Source organism: Mustela putorius, unplaced genomic scaffold (assembly GCF_011764305.1).
Source record: "Mustela putorius furo isolate JIRA1106 unplaced genomic scaffold, ASM1176430v1.1 tig00537350_pilon_pilon_pilon, whole genome shotgun sequence".
Lineage (NCBI taxonomy): Eukaryota > Metazoa > Chordata > Mammalia > Carnivora > Mustelidae > Mustela > Mustela putorius.
This window is the reverse complement of record NW_025422471.1, coordinates 27,725,772-27,748,450: the sequence shown is the minus strand read 5'-3', so window position 1 is coordinate 27,748,450 and position 22,679 is coordinate 27,725,772. Positions and strand designations below refer to the sequence as shown.

Below are 22,679 nucleotides of genomic sequence, written 5' to 3'. Positions count from 1 at the left end.
TTGGTTGAAGTCCTATCATTTCCCATAATCTGAATTTCATTGAATGTATTATGTGAAATATATAATAACATATTTAAAGATTTATTTATTTTGGGGGGAGGGCAGATCATCCCAAGCAAATTTCCCACTGAGCCCAGAGCCTGATGTGGGGCTCAATCTCATGACCCAGAGTCAGATACCCAACCAGTTTCAGCCAACCAGGCACCCCTGCATTCTGTGGAATAATTTAACATGTTTTTCTATCTTTGAGTTTTCTGTAAATTGATGGCTGGGTCACCCGTGGTCAAAAATTAATTTTTTTTATTCAACAAAGGTGACATACTTGCAATATCTAAAGTGAAAGGGAGATTAAAAATAAAGACTATAAACATTGTATATGAACTACATGTAATACAAATTAAAAATAAAAAAAAACTAGGGTGTATCTGGAAATCCAGCCAACAAAGCAGGTCCAAGATCTTCAGAAAGTTTTCTCTATTAAAATACATAAAATACAGGCACCTGGCTAGTTCAGTCAGTAGAGCATGAGACCCTTGATCTTGGGGTTTTAAGTTTGAGCCCCATGTTGGGTGTAGAGATTGCTTTAAAATATATATATATAATAAAACAGAAAATATTTGAAACAATAGTTGCACTATGTTCATGGATAAGGTAGATTGGTACTCAGCATCCATTCAAACTTTTCTTTTTAAGCTTATTTCTCTGTACTATAAATCTTGAAAAGTTAAAAACTACATTTCCCAAGGGTAAAAAGTTAAAAGTTAAAAACTACATTTCCCAAGGGTAAAAAGTTAAAAGTTAAAAACTACATCCTACCTGGGTGGCTCAGTCAGCTGAGCAGCTGACTCTTGATCTTGGCTCAGGTCAGATCTTCTGGTCAGAACTAGGGTTGTGAGATCAGCTGGTCACTTGGTGCTCAGTGCACAGTCTGCTTGCCCCCTCCCTTCACTTGGATCCCATCCCCTAAAATAAATAAAATCTTTAAAAAATTTTTTTCAAAAACTGTATATCCCAATACTCGAGCAGTTAGTGTTCTAGAGATAAATGATTTCTGCCAATTAAGTACATTAAAGTAAGATTTGGTATGGAAAGCCAAAGTCTTTCTCCTGCTACTTTGTTCTCTGACTGGCAAGCATGGTGGCCAATGTAATAATATTTTCTGCAGCAGCTTTCAAGAGCATAGTCATTGGCTTTGTGGGTGTTGAGTAATACAGTATCTTCTTGATTACTACATTGTAGCTACAGTAGTCTATTCTTTTTTTTTTTTTGAAAGATTTATTTATTTGAGACAGAGAGAGAGAACACCAGTGGGAAGAGGGGCAAAGGGAGAGGAAGAGCGAATCATCAAGCAGATTCTCTACTGAGTACGCAGCCCAATGTGGAGCTCGATCCCAGAACTCCAAGATCATGACCTGAGCCAAAATCAAGGGTGAGATGCTTAACTAACTGAGCCACACATGCACCCATACAGTAGCCTATTCTTAACATAGATAATTCTAGTCATGGAGTCTTGTTTCTCCATGCTGATGGGCAGTAGACACTTCTGTAAGAGTCTAGTTCTGCTGTATTACCCTGGGACTCGTTTCTGATGGTCTAGGCTAAAGCCCACTCTTCCAGCCCATTAAATAATTTTCTAAGCACCAATTCCCTAAATTAAATCTCTATACCCTTAAAATAGTCAGATCTATTTACTGCAACTGAATGCAGACTGAATGCAACAATTAGTAAAGACACAAAATTTTCCCAAATTATCTATACTATTTCAACAAAATTTTAGAATAATTTGACAAAACCTAACATGTATATGAGATAGAAGTCTAGAATATGTCAACTTTAAAAATGAAAAAAAGGGGCGCCTGGGTGGTTCGGTGAGTTAAGGTTCTGCCTTTGGGTCAGGTCATGATCTCAGGGTCCTGGGATCAAGCCACACATCAGGCTCTCTGCTCAGCAGGGAGCCTGCTTAATAAATAAATAAAATTAAAAAAAAAAAAAAAGAATACTGAGTAAGCTCTTCCGGGGACGGCAACCATAGACATTCAGAATGGTCTAGTGTTTGACCTACCATCATATGCTGTCCTACAGTACAACCTCTAATAAAACTAGGCTGTCCTGAATTGTTTACCTTTATATCAAGAAGGCTGGGAATGCACCAAAATCTGCATGTGGAGTGTGCCTAGGCTAACTTCCAGGAGTTCGTGCTGTGAGATCTCAAGTGCTTATGAGGTTGTCTAAAATGATAAAAACAAGTCAGCAAGGCCTATGGTGGTTCCATGTGTGCTAAGTGTGTTCGTGACAGGATCAAGCATGCTTTCCTTATCGAGGAGCAGAAAATCATCGTGAAAACATTATAGGCAAAAGCACAGAGCCAGAATGCTAAAAGAAGAAGAAGAAGAAGAAGAAGAAGAAGAAGAAGCAGCAGCAGCTTTTTTGAGTAATAAAAAAATCAAAAGGATTAAAAAAAATGAATATTGCATCTAGGGGGCACTTAGGTGGTTCAGTCAGTTAATTATCTATCTTCAGCTTAGGTTATGATTCTGGGGTCCTGGGATCAAGCCCCCTGTTGGGCTCTCTGCTCTGCAGGGAGCCTGCTTCTCCCTCTCCCTCTGACTGCCACTCCACCTTCTTGTTCCATCAAATAAATAAATCTTAAAAAAAAAAAGAAAAGAATAATGAGTCTATCACCCAAATGCAAACAATTAAATAATTATTTCCAGATTTTTTTCACTCTTTTTTATATCTGTGACAAATGATACAGGAATATACAAAATGAAACCCCTTCCAGGTTTGAAATTTGGACAGTTTTGTTGACCAAATGAAGTTACTAATTATATGTTGGTCTTTCAATTATTTTCTACCCTGACAACTTGTTTTGCTTAAGAAACAAAAAATAAAAAGTAATACACGAGCAGTGTAATGTATCTGACAAATGAACACTGGGTATCCTGAGAGTAAATCTAAAGGATGTAGACTTCCAGGAAACCCACCAGCCAACGGAATGAAATACCCCAGGGAGGTTGTAATGGCCCTGGTTAGCATTGATTTGAGCTTGGGGAAAAGATAAGGCACTGAAACAAGAAACTGAGTCAGTTACAATTTGGTAGTCACCAAGTTATACCACAGTTTAAATTTTAAAATGCCTATAGATTTGGTTTCTGCAGTCACATTTTCTTAGAGCAAATGAAAGCTTCAAAAGAATTTTCCCAATAAACTGCACAACACTCTTAAAAGGCACTCAAATATAACCTAAAATAGAAAGGGCAAAACCACTTTTTTTTTTTAATTAAAAAAAAATCGTGTTGAATTAAGGACACTGTGAAAATCTTACTGGAGGTTGCTTAGCTTATAAGCAGAGAGAGGATGTTAGGCTGGACTCTTTGTCTCTATAAACTTGGTACAGTGATTTATTATAGCAGCTAACTTCTATGGATAATTTTAAAAATTTACTAGAAAAATTTAAGCTCTGCTGGCATTCTCTGCCTGACAAGAAAGGCTGCTTCAAACTGTTTAGTGATTTACTTTTCCTTGCTAAATTTGCATTAGCCCGGGAACCCAGGACCATGACCTGAGTCAAAAGCACTCTTAACCAACTGAACCATCCATGTGCCCCAATTTGAAAGATTTTATGAAGATAATAGGATTGGGGAGGATTTCATAGCCAAGAAAGGCCTTAAAAATATTTAATTCTGTGGTTAAGGTAAGGCGTTGTAAGGTAAACTGCTCGCTAAATAGATGATCAGCAAAATTTGGATAATGTAGACTTCCATGCTTTGCTTTCATGACACTCCAGGATCTTTCTATCCATATATCATCCTTGTCTGACTGCAGACAATGTATATTCTAAGAGCAACTTATTTTCAGTGGTTTTTTCCCCACCAATTAAACATTTAAAGCTTTTTTTTATTAATTATATAAAAAAGTTATTGACTACCTTGATTCCATTCTGGTCTCAAAAATACAGAGTATATTGGGTGACTGAGATTTGAAAAGATGCTTTGGGGGCACCTAGCTGACTCAGTCAGAGGAGCATGCTACTCTTGATCTCCACATCTCAGGGTCTTGAGTTTGAACCTCACGTTGGGTACAGAGATTACAAAGAAAAATAAATAAATAAACTTAAAAAAAAGATGCTTTCAATAATTCCTGTGACTTCAATTAATCTTTCCCTTTTAAGAATACTTTAGCACAATTTTCTTTCCCCATCTTCATACAAGTGTTTCTCTACCAGGGTTCTCTACAAAACAAAACAAAGCAAGACATTGTCTGCTCCTCTTCCTCCCTTCCCCAGCACTCGACTTTCTTCCAGCATGACCTTATATAAGTTTTCTGAAATAAAATTGTTAAGATTGAATGAAAAAAAGCTGAGTATGCATGTATTAATTTAGTAACTGTTGGTGCTGTGTGGTGGGTCTATGGAGGCTCATTATATTATTTGTGCTCCGGTGCACTTGGAAGCTTTCCACAATAATGTAAGAAGGATATTCAATCTGATATTCAAAAAATTAGGGTTAGCATTATAGATTTGGGACCTCATCAAAATAAAGATGACAGTTAAAGCCATGGGACTGGATGAAAACACTTAGGAAGAATATAGGTAGAAAAGAATATAGAACTAAAATGTAAGCAACTCTAATATTTAGAAGTCAGAGAATTAAGATAAAGTGAAGTACACTGAGCTGCTAGTAAGAGGAAACCAGGAAGTGAGATGTTCGTGAAGCCTAGAGAAGAAAATATTTCAAAAATGTGGAAGAGGCCAAGAGTGTCAAATGCCACCTAAAGGCTAAAATAAAAACTAAGAATTTACCTTTCAGATTTGTCAAGATGGAGGTTTAGACAATTCTTCGGACAGATTTTTTGCTATAAAAGGGAACACAAAAGTTAAGTAGTGGGTGGAGGAGAACAGAGGTAAAAAATTTTTTTCATTTTCTTCTGTTTTGAGATACTTGAGACTGAGGCTTATTAGTACACTGGTAGAATGACTTAGTTGAAAGGAGGAGAACAGATGCAGGAGGGCTGTAATAGAACAATCAAGGTCCTGAATGAAATGCACAAAAGTACAAGTAGAGGGAATAATTCTGTGTGTAACAGAAAGGAAGGCAAAATTTAGATTCAGATATATAGAGATGGTAGAGTAATGGAGGGTAGATGAAGTAGTGTCAATCTTTACACCTTAACTCTCTAAGCTCTAGTTAGATGGCCAGTAGTGAGAAGTACTATGGGATGAACCTACCTCATAAGATTTCTGTGAGGATCCAACTGTTAAAGAGCCAACACTCAACATCATCCTGTAGAAATTATTATTAAGACTCCTAGTTCAGTTCTCCATTAACTCAATAAAATTATCAATCTATCATTCTGCATTTAATAAAGTACAATTAAAAATAACAAAGATGGATGTAACTTAATAAGGTTGAGGGTGTCAGAAAAGGCTTTCCTGAGACATTTAAACCAAAAGCTATGTAAGTTGCAGGCACTAACTTGACAAAGGTAGGGGTATGAGAAGTTTAAGGAGGTTTAGAAACAAACAAAAGGTCTGTTGTGTCTATCAGTCAACGGCCAGATCACAAAGCAACTAAAACCACGGGAACATTTATCCTCTGTGATTTCCAGTACCTTCTGTGGGTGAAAATAGGCTCTTAATAAACATTATGTCAAGTATTTTAGTTCATGCTGAAGCCAACTCAAGTCCAACTGAGAGGTGAAAATAATTCATCGACTTTGATTAGACCATAAACTATAAAGCAAGGAGAGCAAACAGGTTTCCCCTTCTTGCCTATTCTATTGACAGAGGTCATGTTGAATCCTTGAGTTTGTTCAGGCTAAGTAGATAAATGCGGGAGCTAGTAATTCTTACTTGCCATAGATACCATAAATTCTGTTTTGTCATCACTGACCTAAGATAGCAACTTAGTAACTTTTTAAAAAAAAGATTTTATTTTATTTATTTATTTGACAGAGATCACAAGTAGTCAGAGAGGCAGGCAGAGAGAGAGAGGAGGAAGCAGGCTCTCTGTAGAGCAGAGAACCCAATGCGGGGTTCGATCCCAGGACCCTGAGATCATGACCTGAGCCGAAGGCAGAGGCTTAACCCATTGAGCTACCCAGGCACCCCAGTAACTTTTTTTGGAGTTAAAAAAATCCCTTCAATTACTTTTTTAGAAGACTGGTATATAAATATTAGCAGAATCTGAATCTCCCCTCCCCCCCTTTTTTAAGATTTTATTTATCTGACAGAGAGCACAAGCAGGGGGAGCAGCAGGCAGCGGGAGAAGCAGACTCCCTGCTGAGCATAGAGCCCATCCCAGGACCCTGGGATGATGATCTGAATAGAAGGCAGCCACTTAACGAATGAGCCACCCAGGCGCCCCAGAATCTGAATTTCCTAACCATTCACAAAACCGCAGCAGAAAAATTTAAAATGTCTTTTCTATTAGAGCAACTTTTATGATTTTCAACATAATTAAATTCTTAAAAATTAGAAAAGAACAAGACAGAAAAGTGGGAACCAAGGGAAAATAAAAAATAACCTGGGAGGGACGCCTGGGTGGCTCAGTGGGTTAAGCAGCTGTCTTCGGCTCAGGTCATGATCCCAGCATCCTGGGATGGAGTCCCCCACATCGGGCTCCTTGCTCGGCAGGGAGCCTGCTTCTCCCTCTGCCTCTGCCTGTCATTCTATTCTGTCTGCCTGTGCTTGCTCTCTCTCCCTCTCTCTCTATGATAAATAAAATTTAAAAAAAATATATATATATATAAAATAACCTGGGATATTTCCAGAAAACAGGTATATATAAGGTAAATCAGGTGACAGGTAGGTGGAAGAATGTTATGTTGATGTAAATGCTGAAAAAACATTGTATGACGAGAGTTTCAAATGCCCTTAGTATAACATGGTAGAAGCGGGGAAAATGTGTTCCGGAACAAAGACATACTGTCAAAAAGGGAACTATTTCTATGTATTCTGTAGTATTTCTATAGTACTGAGTGATGTTGGCACAGTCGTTTTGACTTTTACAGTAACCCACGGAGCCTAATAGTTCACCTTTTTCTGTACTAAACCTTGACTCATATTTAAGAGGAGCAACATTGTTTTTTAAGAAAATATCAACAGTTACAATTACCCTAAAAAGCAATATGGCTGTTCTATTTTCTTAGAGACCTCACATTTTAACAAATTTACACATGGAAAACAAATTTACACATTAAAAAACAAAATGATTAATCTTAACTGGAGGGAAATCTGCACCTACACAAGTTTCCTTGCCATATAAACTGTATTTTCTCAAAGATTTCGGACTCATTTTTGAATCTGCAAAGGCTTTTCATAAATAAGACCACAAAAAGGCTGGCCGGCTAGCGTTCAGACTTTAAGCTTGTCTTAAAGCTTGCCCTACCAGTTGGAAAATTTTAGCCTCTCTTAACACACCAGGCACAAATGCTCCTTTGGCTGCATTACAGAGTTAAGGAACAATGTTTGTTCAACTGTGAATCACTAACTGTAAAATCCATGCCAAATTACACCAAGGAGTCAATTTTTGTCTGTATAAACAAGAGAAGTAAGGTAATTAAGTACAGGGGTCTCAGGCGGTAGGTGCTACGCTTGCTGAAATTCAGATTACCCGGTTCCATCCCCAGTCCGACTGAACCCCTTTTAAGGATCGGGCCTCGGGGATACATTTTGAACGCGCTCGCCAGAAATTGTGAACCATGGTCCTGCCACCCACCAAACCACCTCATCCTGGAAAGTAATATTAGTTTACTTCGGCAAAGTTGTGACAAAATGTTTCGGTAAAGGCCAGTATGGGCCGGAAAGGAAATTCTAAAACATCCAGAGAATTGCTCCAATCTACACCAAAAAGCGAGCCAGAGCGAGTGAAGAGATGAACACACGCGGGGCGCCCCAAGCGTTTCCGCAAATGTGAACTGCCCTTTCTTCTGAGGGTAAAGAATTTGGGGATCAGGGCCGACTTACTCAACCCTAACTGCAAAGAACCGTTCTTTCTGACTCCTCTATGGTCTTTCCCAGGACTACACGCGGCGCCGACAGTACAGAACCCCTCGTGCGGCCCCAAACCGGCCCGCGCTCCATGACAAATGTCCCACAGGGTCGGTCACAAATGCCGGGGCCTCAAGCCGCGCGTGCGCAGCGAAGCACCAAGCTCGCGGCAAAGTCCGTTTCCTGACTTTTGGAGGAAGCAGCGTTGCATCACTTCCGGCCTTCCTCTAGCTGCCATCTTGCGTCCCCGCGTGTGTGCACCTAATCTCAGCTGGTCCGCCCGAGACCCCCTGAGCGCCAACCCTAGTCCCCCGCGCGGTCCCATTTCCGCTCCAACAAGGTACAAAAAGGCTCTGGACGCCGGCGTGGGAGGAGGACGGGAACGGGGGCGGGAAGTGCCCGGAAGGAGCGAGACAGGGAGGGACAGGGCTGAGGAGAGGAAGGCGATGCGACGGACAGGCGCACCCACTCAGGCTGACTCTCGGGGGCGAGGTCGAGCCAGGGGCGGCTGCCCTGGGGGCGAGGCGACGCCGTCTCTTCCTCCACCTCGCGGCGGAACCCGAGGACAGGAGCCTCAGGTACCGCGAGGCTTGCGGAGAGTGGCTGGGCCGGGCAGGCCCTGGCTAGGCCGAGGCCGGGCCAGGGCCGGGGGTGGGGGGTGCTGACCAGGCGTGGGTTAGAGCCCTTTTCGGCTTGTAAGGGGGCGGGGGGGGGTGTTGAGGAGGGTAGGAAAGTGGGTGCTCTTTACGCTCCCTCAAAACGGAAATTGGGAGCTTTGCGGGGTGGATTGGGAATTCAGGCCTCGGCCTGTTTAGGACTTTTTTTTTTTTTTCCTTTGGTTGGTGTCTTGGGAAATATCGAGCGTGGAATGCTAGAGTGAACCAGACGTTTCCTCGCTGAGGGTTTCCTGTTTTTCTAGATGAAAGAAACGATCATGAACCAGGAGAAACTCGCCAAACTGCAAGCACAAGTGCGCATTGGTGGGAAAGTAAGTTTCAATAGTTTTGGGAGCTTTTTGAAGTTTAAAGGTTTGGGGTGGTATTTGCTTTTTGGTTTTTTTTTTTTTTTACCCTTGGATTTGCTTTTCTTGTGTTATTGGCTTGTCACTGTCTCTAGAGGGCATTTCATAGAGCTAGCAAAGCGGGTGGGGGGGGGAGGCGGGGTTAAATGGTGTACAATAGAGTGTGTCAGTGGGACCTGTATGTTGTAGATTAAAAGAGAAAAGTGAGTCTAGATGAAAAGAGAACTTAAACAACAAACATTACTTCTGTGTGAGTATGTTTTGTGTTACAGTGTTTAAGTAGAACAAAAGTGTTTCCTAGTTTAATCAGTAAGAAAATGTGTCAATTCTGTTAGTGGCCATCATACTTCTACCTTGTTTGGCCTAAGTTGTATACATTCGGTGTTTTGCCTTTTCTCTTTCTTTCTTTCTTTTTTTAAAATAACTATGCTAACTCTGAGCTTTAGTTCCATCTGTCTTTTGAACTGTAGTTTATATTGTAAGATTCTGGATAATTGTTGTGCTTAATAGTTAGAAGTTTGTGTCTGTTTTAAGTTAAGGCCTGTAATTCTTTCTTAAATGCAGTTTAGAGTAGTTGTATGTTTTCTAGGATATTTGGAAGATACGTATGTTAGAGGCACATCATAGAGTTTAAGGCAGTGACTGTGGATTTGAAAACACTACCTAAGCAGATCTCTTTCAATTTTGGCTTTGTTAATATGCTAAAACTGAGAGAATGAGAATGATTGGTAGGTTTTTAGGTTAAGTTTTTGGCTGTTTGGTTTTTCCTGCTGGATACTGATCTTCAAGAGTATTCTTTTTTGATCTTGGAAGTATTAGATTGTTTTCTGAGTGATGTACTTAAGTCAGATGTCTGCTCCAGACAGAGGTCTGTCTGCTTAGTTGTATTTTGCATCATGTTAGCACATTCCTAGTATTTAACAAGGTGTGGTAGCCTGTTGGAACAGAGCATGTTTTTACTTGGTAAAACTTGTAAAGCTTCCCTAGGACAAGTTTATTACCTATTAGTTTTTCCCAATTTTAAACATTTGTCTTCAAGCAGAATCTTCTGTGAAATAGAGGTTGCATGTAGGCTTAAACAACGCATTTGTTAAATTACTGAACTTTGCCAACAATGAATATATCACGATCCTTTTTTCTTTCCTGAAGCTAGTAGTCTTGAGCATCTGCACCTGCCCATTAACAAATGGTAGGTGTTTCTTGTTCTTAGCAATTGTTAAAAGCTAGGTGTGGCCTTCAGGTCCCAGAAGAACTCATTATATCCTTTGTGGTCAGTGTTTCAGTGTTCTTACATTAGTGTTTGTTTGTTTTAAAATATTTTATTTATTTATTTGACAGAGATCACAAGTAGGTAGAGAGGCAGGCAGAGAGAGAGAGAGAGAGAGACAGAGGAGGAAGCAGGCTCCCCACCGAGCAGAGAGCCCAATGTGGGGCTCGATCCCAGGACCCTGGGATCATGACCTGAGCTGAAGGCAGAGGCTTTAACCTACTGAGCCACCCAGATGCCCCTACATTAGTGTTTTTTAAGTGTCTTTTAGTACAGGTTTTACAGGAAGTATTGTGGATAATGTGCTTGTGTGCTGTCTTTCTTTAGTACTGATCATTTAGCTATGAGAAACATTCTAGGGCAAGGAAAGTGTAGGTTTTTTAGATTCTTAAGGCTGATGTAGGATTGAACTTTGTTTAGGTGACATAGGAAATACTTATGTCCTTGTAATATGGACCTTTTAAAAAACTTCTTTATTATGGAGTATGAAATTTGGTGAGTTAGTTTTGCCTTAGAGAAACCTGTGTTAGGTACTTCCAGATAAGTAGTGTAAAGTGCTTTATTCAATATCTGGTCAGAGCATTGATACTAAATTACATCAGTAAAAATTGAACTCTCTGGATGTGAACTGTGTGGAATCTATAGAAGGTGTGTCAGGTTTGTTTTTAGAATCTTAGAGTAGTCGTTTAGAATGTCTTTTAGAGAGAATTCTTTGAAAACCAGGTATCTACATGACTACATCAAAGTGATTTTTATTCTTAAAGGTTTTGGGGGGGATTGGTAGCCAGTATTTTTTTTTTTTTTTTTTTTTTGGTAGCTATGATATGTTACTCGGTTCGGCTATCATTTACTTAAGACTTTAACTGTGCTCAGTTCTGAGAATATGAAATTTAAGAAATTAATGGTCCCTTAGGGGACTTTAATGCCAGTAGGGGAGGGGTTTTTTTGGTTTTTGTTTTTTAATTTGTTTTCATAGTGTAATATACATAGTGCAGTAGAAGCATTTTCTTTTTCTCTCTCTCTCTTTCTTTTTTTTTTTAAGATTTTATTTATTTATTTGACAGATCACAAGTAGGCATAGAGGCAGGCCGGGGGAGGGGGAAGCATGCTTCCTGCCAAGCAGAGAGCCCGATGCAGGGCTTGATCCCAGGACCCTGAGATCATGACAGCTGAAGGCAGAGGCTTAACCCACTGAGCCATCCAGGTTCCCCTAGAAGCATTTTCAAAATCTAGAAATGGGAATGATTTTGCTTGGGGCAGTTTATGGCAGAATTTAGGGATGACATGAAAGAGATAATGGTTTGAAAAGGGTTTTAAAGGACAAATAGAAATTGGTATGTAGGAGACATCTGGGTGGCTCAGTTGGTTAAGCGACTGCCTTCGGCTCAGGTCATGATCCCAGCGTCCTGGGATCGGGTCCCACATCGGGCTCCTTGCTCGGCGGGGAGCCTGCTTCTCCCTCTGCCTCTGCTGCCACTCTGCCTGCCTGTGCTTGCTCTCTCTCTCTCTCTCTGGCAAATAAATAAATAAAATCTTTTAAAAAAAGAAATTGGTATGTAGGTTGGGGTATTTTGAAATAGGTGGGTGGTAACCTTTCCATAAGGAGCTTTATGTATCATGTAAAGGGCTTAATCTATACATAAGAGTTCTTGAGTTTATTAAGTATTACGGAGAGTTAAGCAGAAAATGAGAGCCTCATTTGCCTAGTTGTGAAAGTTTATGGGTTATATTTGAGAAGGAGGAGATTGGAAACTTGGTGTATATGAACAAGTGGCCACAAACTTGCTTGAAGCCTGTATTCCTTTGTTCATTCATTCAAGTTACTGAGTGCCTTCAGGGAGCTGGACACTGTTCTCAATACTGTTCATGGCAGTAAACAGAATAGACTCTCTCTCTCTCTTTTTTTTTTTTTTAATAAACATATATTTTTATCCCCAGGGGTACAGGTCTGTGAATTGCCAGGTTTACACACTTCACAGCACTCACCATAGCACATACCCTCCCCAATGTCCATAACCCTACCCACCTTCTCCCAACCCCTCTCCCCCCAGCAACCCTCAGTTTGTTTTGTGAGATTAAGAGTCACTTATGGTTTTTCTTCCTCCCAATCCCATCTCGTTTCATTTATTCTTCTCCTAGCCCCTTAACCCCCCATGTTGCATCTCCACTTCCTTATATCAGGAAGATCATATGATAGTTGTCTTTCTCCGTTTGACTTATTTCGCTAAGCATGATATCCTCTAGTTCCATCCATGTCGTCGCAAATGGCAAGATTTCATTTCTTTTGATGGATGCATAGTATTCCATTGTGTATATATACCACATCTTCTTTATCCATTCATCTGTTGATGGACATCTAGGTTCTTTCCATGGTTTGGCTATTGTAGACATTGCTGCTATAAACATTTGGGTGCACTTGCCCCTTTGGATCATTACATTTGTATCTTTAGGGTAAATACCCAGTAGTGCAATTGCTGGGTCATAGGGTAGTTCTGTTTTCAACTTTTTGAGGAACCTCCATGCTGTTTTCCAGAGTGGTTGCACCAGCATGCATTCCCACCAACAGTGTAGGAGGGTTCCCCTTTGTCCGCATCCTCACCAGCATCTGTCATTTCCTGACTTGTTAATTTTAGCTACAGAATGGAATCTCTTAAGGAGGTTACATTTTGGTGAGGGGAGACAGACAATAAATTACATTTATCTCATAGTAATAATTAGGAAGGAAAATAAACCTGGATGGGTAGAGATAACTGTAGTAGTTGCTTTTTTACATAGGGTGGCTGGGAAAGACCACTAATAGGGTGATGTAAGAACAGAGATCTGTAGTAAGGGAGGGAACAAATATAGATGGTAGGGAAGAAAGGAATAGTATGTGCAAAGGCCCTTTTTGGCCTGTTGAAGGAACTGTGAGGAGGCTTATTTGGCTAAAGATGAGAATGTGTATGTGATACAAGATGTGGTCAAGAATAGAATAGTAGGGGCAGAGCAGATCATATCATGTAGAGGCTTTGTGGTTTAAGATAAAAACTTAAGATTTTGTTCTTAGGTATTATAAAAGTCTATTATAAACTCATTTAAACATGTCCATACACTGTCTTGCTTGTGAATATTAATGGAAAACAGAAAAGGCTAATAGTTCTGGACATATAACTTCTAAATGATGCTTAATTTAGGTTGATACATGCTATCTCTTTGATCACTTCTAGAGCAGATAATTTAAAAAATAAGACTTTGAAAAGATCATTGTTTTATATATGACAAAACTAGAAGCTTAGAAGTTGTTAAGGATTTATAGACAATTCCTTCGTTACCTTCTTTCTGCTTCCATCATTCCCTACTTGCTGCCTAAAAGTTTGTGCTTATGGTAGTTTTCTTAAACAGATCCAAAGGTCAGAAAGGAATTAGAAGGGCACCTGGGTGGCTCAGTGGGTTAATAAGCCACTGCCTTCGGCTCAGGTCATGATCTCAGGGTCCTGGGATCGAGTCCCGCATTGGGCTCTCTGCTCAGCGGGGAGCCTGCTTCCTCCTCTCTCTCTCTCTGCCTGCCTCTCTGCCTACTTGTGATCTCTCTCTGTTAAATAAATAAATAAAATCTTTTTTTTAAAAAAATGTCTGTTATGGTGTGTATGTGGTGAGGTTTTCTTTTCTCACTCTAGGGAACTGCTCGCCGAAAGAAGAAGGTGGTTCATAGAACAGCTACAGCAGATGATAAAAAACTTCAGTTCTCCTTAAAGAAGTTAGGGGTAAACAATATCTCTGGTATTGAAGAAGTAAGTATCAAATTTTATTTCTTTATAAAACAAGTTTTGGTCAGAAAAAACTTCAGTGGCCATGCATTAAATTTTTTTTTTTTTTCTACTCCCAACAGAGAATTTCATATCCCTCTAAAATAGGTTTCTATTCCACTAGTGAATATTAGGGAGTACTAAGTCTGAAAGTGATTAGATTGTACTTTCCATTCCAGGCAAAATATTCCTGTGCCTCACAGTGAAATAGTGGATTAGTTAGCCAGACTTATTAAGCTTTTCCTTAATAGAATGTTTGGGGTTTTGGGTGTTGCTAATTAATTTTTTTTTTCTTGATAGGTGAATATGTTCACAAACCAAGGAACAGTGATCCACTTTAACAACCCCAAAGTTCAGGCATCGCTGGCAGCGAACACTTTCACCATTACAGGCCATGCTGAGACAAAGCAGCTGACAGAAATGCTACCCAGTATCTTAAACCAACTTGGTGCAGACAGTCTGACTAGTTTAAGAAGACTGGCTGAAGCTCTGCCCAAACAATGTGAGTTTCCTTTAGTGATTTTGCCCAGGGTTACCGATTTATCAGGAAATTTCTAAGATCTCAAGTAGATATGAATATCTTTAAATTTGAAAATGACAGTTTTCCTCTAAAAAGTGACAATTTTTACAATGACTTTTAAGCAGGTGTTCTTAGTGTTTTCAGTGTGTTAACTAGTTTGCTGTGGACTTTATACTTGATTCAGTGGAATGTTTTTTTCCAACTTGCTTTGGATCAGTGGTTTAAAATTTTTACCTTTATCAGCTGGAAATGATAAATGTTAATTTTGGGGGGGTTTGGATAACTGTTAAGAATTGATTAAAATATATTATAAATTGTCAGGTTTTTTCAGTGTATTTACAACTGGTATTACCAGTAATGTTTAAGAATTGGCCTGGCATTATTTGGGTGTTTTTCATTATAGTACAAGGATTTTGTTCAGGGCAGAAGAATCTTGTAGTTGAGTAAGTGCATTAAGAGATGTAGCTACTTTATGCTGTGGTTCTCTGATTAAAATTTTGGAGAATGGCAATGTAGAAGCAAGACAGGCTTATTATATGGTCCATTATTTAGTCTTCCATGTTTTTCTAGGCATTTTTCTGCTTTTATGTAGATAAGAGTTTGGGGGGCTTTGGGTGGACGGGGTGTCGGTCAGATGGAGAGGCATAAGAAATTCTAGAAAGTCTTGGGCCTTTGGAGCTAAAGTAGGCTTTGGAAATACCCCACTGAAAATCTGATAGGGTAGGGATAGTACTGGGAGGTCTCCATGTATAGTTCACTTTTTTGTGTATTAAAAAGAAAATGGATGCTTACCACCAATCAGAGGCACTTAAATTTTGATCATTTTATTTTCATTTCAGTAAAGGTTTGTTAAGCATCTCCCATATGCCATGCACAAAACATTTGAGAAAACAGTCTCTTAATTTTTGCCTCCCAAAAGAAATCTTCCCATAATTTGGTATGTGGGTTTACTGCTACCCTGGGGGCACTCTGTTTTCATATCACTTCAGGACCCGTGGTGGGTCAGATTGAAAATACAGGTATGAAATTTGTTCTGTTGGCTGTGAACAGCATCTAGTTCATTTGTAGACATTAGGCTACCGTGTTATTATTAGTACTTAGGGATGAAATCCCAAATGTCATTGTTGTCATAAGTTCTAACAACACTTGGTCTTTCATCTGTTCTTCTGGTTAATGTTTTTAAAGACTTAATGAATGTGTAACATAGTCATTTCACTTTCACAGCTGTGGATGGAAAAGCACCACTTGCTACCGGAGAGGATGATGATGATGAAGTTCCAGGTAGGAACCTTCATTTATGCTTAAACTAGAAAATCTTAGAAGGAAGAATAACCAATCTTTGTACTAAAGGAAAGCCTTAACTTGGGGGAGGGGGTAATAACATAAAGGACAGGAAAGGAAGACATGAACCTTGCCCAGAATGAAAAAAATAATGCGGTATTATTTAACTAGGAGTTATGTTTGTAGACTTGGCTTTTTCTAATTGGAGACTTCAAATATTGAATAAGTATGTATGTTATCACATAAATAGAATACTAGTAGATCACAGAGACCTGTTTCTTACTTAGAGATTAATAAATTCATGATAAGGCATGGAGAAGTTCAGGTATCTTGGGATATGGTATAACCATTCTAAAATCAGAAAAACTCTTGGCCATCAGGAGGGATTTTGCTTTCTTAGCTGTTACTTGGTAATTTGTTTTGGGGGCTCCTGGGTTGCTCAGTTATTTAAGCGATTGCCTTCAGCTCAGGTCATGATCCTTGAGTCCCACATTAGGTTTCCTGCTTAGCGGGGAGTCTGCTTCTCCGTCTGACCCTCCCCCTTCTCATATTCTCTCTCTCTCTCATTCTTTCTCAAATAAATAAAATCTTTTAAAAAAAAAATAAATTGTTTTGTTATAAAACATGTTTATTGAGCAATAGAATCACTAGACTGAAATACTTCCACTTTGCCTAGATAGGTGACCTTTAGGAATCCAGGAAAACTTTATATTGTTTGTGATGGTGTTCTTTGGTTCTGACCCCCATGTTGACTAATCTATTACTATTGCTCAGTTTTAATTCTTGGGGTGAAATGGAACTGGGGAGGGCATGTGCATATTTTTAAGCATAGTATCTGTGTCATTAGATTAATAAATTTCCCTCTTTTCCTTGTTTTAATTACATTCCAGAACCTATACTTGAAAATGTGCCAAATGGGTAGTAGTCTCTTTGGAAATAAAGTTTTTAAGTATATATCTTGATTTTTAACTGTAAGATATATTTTTAGAGCATTTTTTTAACCTCTTTTTAAAATCTGATGATTTGTAGATTTGGGATTTTTCAGTTTTTCTTTTTTTTCTTCCCCTAGATCTTGTGGAGAATTTTGATGAAGCTTCCAAGAATGAAGCAAACTGAATTGAGTCAACTTCTGAAGAAGATAAAACTTAAAGAAGTTACTGGGAGCTGCTATTTTATATTATGACTGCTTTTTAAAATTTTGTTCATGGATCTGATAAAATCTAGATCTCTAATATTTTTAAGCCCAAGCCCCTTGGACACTGCAGCTCTTTTCAGTTTTTGCTTATACACAATTCATTCTTTGCAGCTTATTAAGCTGAAGAAGCCTGGGAATAAAGTTTGAAACAAGATTAATAAAGTTCTTTGCCTAGGATATGGTTCTACTTTTTATTTCATTAACACTGATTTGTACATGGAAAGCAAAGTTGTTTATAGAAAAGCTAATCATGGCATGTAATATGGCTGGTAATCTTTGGTGAAATTTGATTAAAGATTTTAAATGGCCGTATAATATAACAACAGTGGTATAAAGTTCTCATATTTTAAAACTTGTCTCTAGCAGCCCTCAGAGCTACAGTGGTGTAAGTAATGGGTATAATTATAAGGGATGGAATATTGCTTAGTGGGTGAGAAAGAGTTTCTCTTAATATTGTCTATATTGTAAGTATATACCAAGTGCCTTTAACATATTACTGCACTTAATTTTCTCTCATTTAATTCTCAATCTACGAAGTAGGGGTTAGTAGCTCCACTTTCTAGTTGTAACACAAGGGTACCTTAAAAAAGTGGAAGTAATCTCTTAATGAAAATGATTTTTTTCATTATTTCAACTTTCTATTTCAACTTCATTATTTCATTACTTCAACTTCTTGTAGGATATTCTGTTAGACCCCTGAAAAAACTAGTGTTTGTATTAGGAATGTCACCTCATCTTAAATTTAAGTTGTAACAATTTAATAGGGCTTTTTTCTCTAGAAAAAAATCTTTGAAATAACAGTAAAGTTTACATGTATACATTTGAAAGAAATTTAGCATACAATATTTGTGCTGTGCCCCAATCAGGATACTGAACAGTTCCATCATCCCATCTATAAGGCTACTTAAAAAAAAATTTGTATTAGCAATCATAATGTTGGAAAAACTTAAACATTTACAAATGATAATTAAAATAAATGTGTCATCTGCATCAAGGCAAATGAGAAAGAAAATTGTCTTAGTTTCTACTTGTAGCCATAAGAATTTGTTTTTAAGTTTACATAACAATTTTAAGTACCTTCTGAGGGTACTATGCAGCTATATCTAAAAGTCACTGTAAGTAAACTACCAAAAATGAAATACTTGTATAAATAGTATTTGCACATTTTAACATTGTGTTATTTTCAAAGGACGTGTATCAGTCTTGTTAAAGTACACTGCTACAGTAGCAAAGACTTCAGTGTCAATGATTTACAAAATTGCAAAAAAGAAGTACATGTTTCCAGACAATTGTGGGTCTGGTTGGACTGCTACGTAATCACTGTAGCCCCAGACTGCAACCTCTACCTGGCGCACTCAACTTGGGCTTCTTTGCTGGCTTAGAAAGCTGTTAGACACAAATGTCACTTATATGTAACTGACCAAGTGGAATAGCTAAAGGAGGGCAGAAGATTGGGAAGGCTTGGAGTGGGGCCTGTAGGTTCGCATTTCTGATGAGCTCCCAAGTGATTCTGATACTGCTGGTCCACTGGCTGTACTTTGAAGAAATGAGATTTTAAGTTAGAGATTTTCTCAGCTCATTACAAGATACTGAGGTGAAAGTTATAGGCTGGTTTGGGCATGTGAAGAATGTCACTCTGAATATCCTTGCAGGTGTTTGTACAAGATCCGTACAGGAATGGGACTAGAGAAGTACAATGGATTTCCAAGTCAGGCCTACACAGGGCAACTTGCTTTTTTTAGCAGATGCTAACTAGGGTTAATCCTGTTTTGCCTGTACCCAGAGTTTTTCTCCAACAACCTAGAGAAAAGTTTTTTCATCATTTCATTTTTTAAATGGTCTGTTGTGTGTGAGGGACCATAGATTAATAAGAAAGGTTTTTCTTTTAATACCTTAAAAGACTGTGATAAACGGGGTTATGCTACAGTTGCAAATGACTTAAATTTTAGTTGCTACAAAGATTTATTTGACACACTTGATGTTTGTGGTTTGCCTGTGGCTGGGCTCCACTTTACTCCGGGAGTAGCATCTAACTGGAACATAGCTGGTCTCAGGATTGGGAAAAGAGGGCAAACAACCAGCTGGCTCTGCAAACCTATGTTGGGAAGTGATGCACATCATTAATCAGATTTCGTCAGCCAGAGAAAGTCATGTATATAGTCAAGTCTGATGGCCATGAAGACTGAGGAAATCTAATACTCCCTCAGAGCAGGGCAGCAAATACTATTGAACAATACTACAACCCACCATATCCTTACATTTTTTTTTTCTTTAATTGCCCACAATCCTTCTGGCTATTAGATGTTATGCTCTGTTCCACTTGTTTTATGTAATCTCATTGGTTATCATCATAATTCCCCCTCCCCCTGTGCCCCCACCAAAGAGCCATGTACAAATAAGGAAACCATCTTCAAGAGGTGAGTCTCAGGTCAACACAGCTTGTGGTGTGGCAGCATGAGATTCAAACCCAGGTCTGATCTTTTGATCTCAGGCACTGCTAGAAAGAATGTTAAGCCCCTGGTTGATCTTTTGGATGTTGTCACTACATGCTGGCTGTTGTCCACTGTTTTCAAGACTAGCCCTGGGCCAAACAAGCTTTCAGCTGAATCTGAACCAGGGCTATGCTAATGAAGATAATACATCTAATTTTGATCTGAGAACTCTTAGGATTAATACCTTTTATTTGTTGAAATAATCAAACTACAGTAAACTTGTGTCATCCCCATAATAACCCTGCGGCACACATGACAGAAAATTGCATTCGAAAATTTGGAAACAAGTTTAGATAAGGCTAAAGTTCACTAAAGTTTGGGTCTCATTTCTACTAATCAGACTTCTCTCCATTACGTAACACTGGATTCATGCTCCAGGAGGCTCCTCTCTCCCCAGTAAGATACATATGTCATTTTTTTTTCTTTTGGAGAGAAGTCTTAAGGTAACTAATAACAGTTTCTAGCTTTTCCAAAACATGATTAGAGAAGTCTTCTATTCACATAAATTTTCATCACTCCAATCAGCACAGTCTTGAATGCCATTTCTGCAGTGAGTTCTGGGAATGCAGGTCCAGTCAGCAAAGAAAACAGTATCACATCCAGCCTGAACACTTTGAGCACTGTAAAACTAGACAATGGTGTTTATTTTTAAAACCTAACTGTTAAAATGTCAAGGTGGACTGGAAAAGACGCTATTGGAAAAGAAATAGCCCTTTGGATCTTAAAAATATTAATGAAAACTGTCCAAGTAGAAAATGGCAGATGTCTGTTAAAAATTCTACATGTTTGGGTGAGAGAATCTGTACTTTGAAAAGCCAAGAAGAGAACTACCTCACTCCATCAGTCTGAAAATAAACACAATGACACACTACATAAATAAGCAAGGGGCTGTATGAGTTTGTATGTTCAATAAGCAGGGAAGAGAATCAGTATTTGCTAATTGCCATCAAGAAGACAAGGATCTGTTTATACTTTTAGCCTTTTGTTGTCAACGTATTGTTAGGTAACATGCAACTCCTAGGAAGCTTTTCTCTTTCTACCTTCCATAATGACCAGACAAAGGGTAGGAAATGGTCTGTTAAGTGTACAGTATTTCTTTTTTTTTTTCTTTAAAGATTTTATTTATTTATTTGACAGAGAGTAGGCAGACAGGCAGGCAGAGAGAGAAGGGAAGAAGCAGGCTCCCTGCGAGAGCCCCATGTAGGGCTCGATCCCAGAACCCCGAGATCATGACCTGAGCCGAAGGCAGAGGCTTTAGCCCACTGAGCCACCCAGGTGCCCCAAGTGTACAGTATTTCTGATAAGTCTTTCACATAGTGACTGGGACCCTGAGGTATTAGAATTGTAGCTACCACCATGATTTTAATGCACCCTTGCCTGCTTATAAAGTGATGGAGGTTGCTGCAGTGTCAAACTTCCATACAGAGCACTGCAGGAGGCAGAGAGGAGAGTGGTGGAGAAGGAGGAAAGAACACCAAAGGTTAAGTTAAAAAAAAAAAAATCTTTGATAGAGTGTTCAATGGACTTTTCTTTGATCTTTACAAAAATTCCCAAAGAAATCTGATATCAGACAAGAGTTGCCCACCAAGATTATTTCCTTTGTTAAACTTTGCAAATCTGACTGTATTTACTTCTTAGCTAGAGAACTCACCTACTTTAAATGCAAACTACTGGAAATGATAGAATTGCTTAATCATAAATGTAAGTATCCTTAGGAAGGTTTCTAATATATTACAATTTATGTAGTTGAAACATAAGGGTATCTAGTCCAAGAACTCATTAAAACATCAATTACGGGGCGCCTGGTGGCTCAGTGGGTTAAGCCTCTGCCTTTGGCTCAGGTCATGATCTCAGGGTCCTGGGATCGAGTCTCGCAGAGAGCCTGCTTCCCCCTCTCTCTGTGCCTACTTGTGATTTCTCTGTGTGTGTGTCAAATAAATTAAATAAAATCTTTTTAAAAATCAATTACAGGCACCTGGGTGGCTCAGTTGGGCATCGGACTCTTGGTTTTGGATCAGGTCGTGATCTTGGAGTCTTAGGATTGAGATCTGCATGGTATCCTCCCTTGGCAGGGAGTCTGCTTCTTCCTCTCCCTCTGCCCCTCTCCCTGCTCATGGATGTGCTCTCTCTCCCTTTCTCTCTTAAATGAATAAAAAAAATCTTTAAAACAAAACCCAACAACATCAATTAAGCAGGGCAGCTGGGTGGTTCAGTCACTTTTAAGTGCCTGCCTCTTGATTTCCCTCAGGTCATGATCTTAGGGTGGTGAGAACAAATCCCAGGTCAAGCCCCCCTTCAGGCTCTGCCCTTAGCGGGAAGTCTGATTGAGAGGCTCTCTGTCCCTGCTGCTCCAGCTGTGCACTTGCTCTCTCTCTCTCTCTCTCTCTAAATAAATAAATAAATATCTTAAAACAAAACAAAACTTCAATTAATCCAAAGCATTTTGAGAAAGAAGAACAAAGCTGGAAGCATCAAAATCTGATTTCAAGATATATTACAAAGCATAGTAATCAAAACAGTATGGTACTTGCACAAAAATAGGTACATAGATCAATGGAACATAATAGTCCAGAAATAACCTGCACTCATATGGTCAATCTACAAGAAAGGAGGCAAGAATATACAATGGAGAGAAGACAGTCTCTATATCACATGGTGCCAGGAAAATTGGACAGCTACATGCAAAAGAATGAAACTAGACCACTTTGTTTTTACATCATACACAGAATAAACCCAAAATGGATTAGAGACCATCAAATGTGAGACCTGACACCATAAGACTCCTAGAAGAAAATGTGGGCAATAATTTCTTTGACATCAGCAATAGAAACATTCTTCTAGATATGTCTCCTGAGACAAGGAAACAAAACCAAAAAATAAACTATTAACGCTACACCAAAATGAAAAGCTTTTACACCACCAACAAAGCAAAAAGGTAACCTAATGAATGGAGGAAGATATTTGCAAATGACAGAGTAAGAGGTTAGTATCCAATTTAAAAAATAGGCAGAGGACGTGAAAAGATATTTTCCCAAAGAAGACATACAGATGGCTGGCTAACAGACACATGAAAAGATGTCCAACATCACTAATCATCATGAAAATGCAAATCAAACCCACAATATCAC

At 38.9% G+C, this 22,679-nt stretch overlaps 1 protein-coding gene and 1 pseudogene across 2 annotated transcripts; both read left to right on the top strand.

Moving 5' to 3' along the window:
* The first annotated feature begins 2,041 nt into the window (after positions 1-2,041).
* Positions 2,042-8,221, top strand: LOC101680014 (annotated as a pseudogene).
* Positions 8,182-17,236, top strand: BTF3 (basic transcription factor 3). 2 transcript variants are annotated; one of them, XM_013063708.2, is made up of 6 exons: positions 8,182-8,330; positions 8,910-8,978; positions 13,935-14,048; positions 14,364-14,565; positions 15,808-15,864; positions 16,934-17,236. In XM_013063708.2, exons 2-6 carry the CDS (start codon positions 8,910-8,912, stop codon positions 16,978-16,980), a joined length of 489 nt encoding a protein of 162 aa, XP_012919162.1. In that variant the 5' UTR covers positions 8,182-8,330; the 3' UTR covers positions 16,981-17,236. The 2 variants fall into 2 exon arrangements, with proteins under 2 accessions (XP_012919162.1, XP_004766930.1); XM_004766873.3 differs by lacking the exon at positions 8,182-8,330 and adding an exon at positions 8,405-8,568.
* The last annotated feature ends 5,443 nt before the right edge of the window (positions 17,237-22,679 follow it).

Excerpts from the sequence above, each read along its gene's own strand:
- BTF3 (XM_004766873.3), top strand. The coding sequence starts at position 8,437 with ATGCGACGGACAGGCGCACCCACTCAGGCTGACTCTCGGGGGCGAGGT. Across the intron at positions 8,569-8,909 it reads CCCGAGGACAGGAGCCTCAG|ATGAAAGAAACGATCATGAA; the intron begins GTACCGCGAGGC and ends CTGTTTTTCTAG. Across the intron at positions 15,865-16,933 it reads TGATGATGATGAAGTTCCAG|ATCTTGTGGAGAATTTTGAT; the intron begins GTAGGAACCTTC and ends TTCTTCCCCTAG.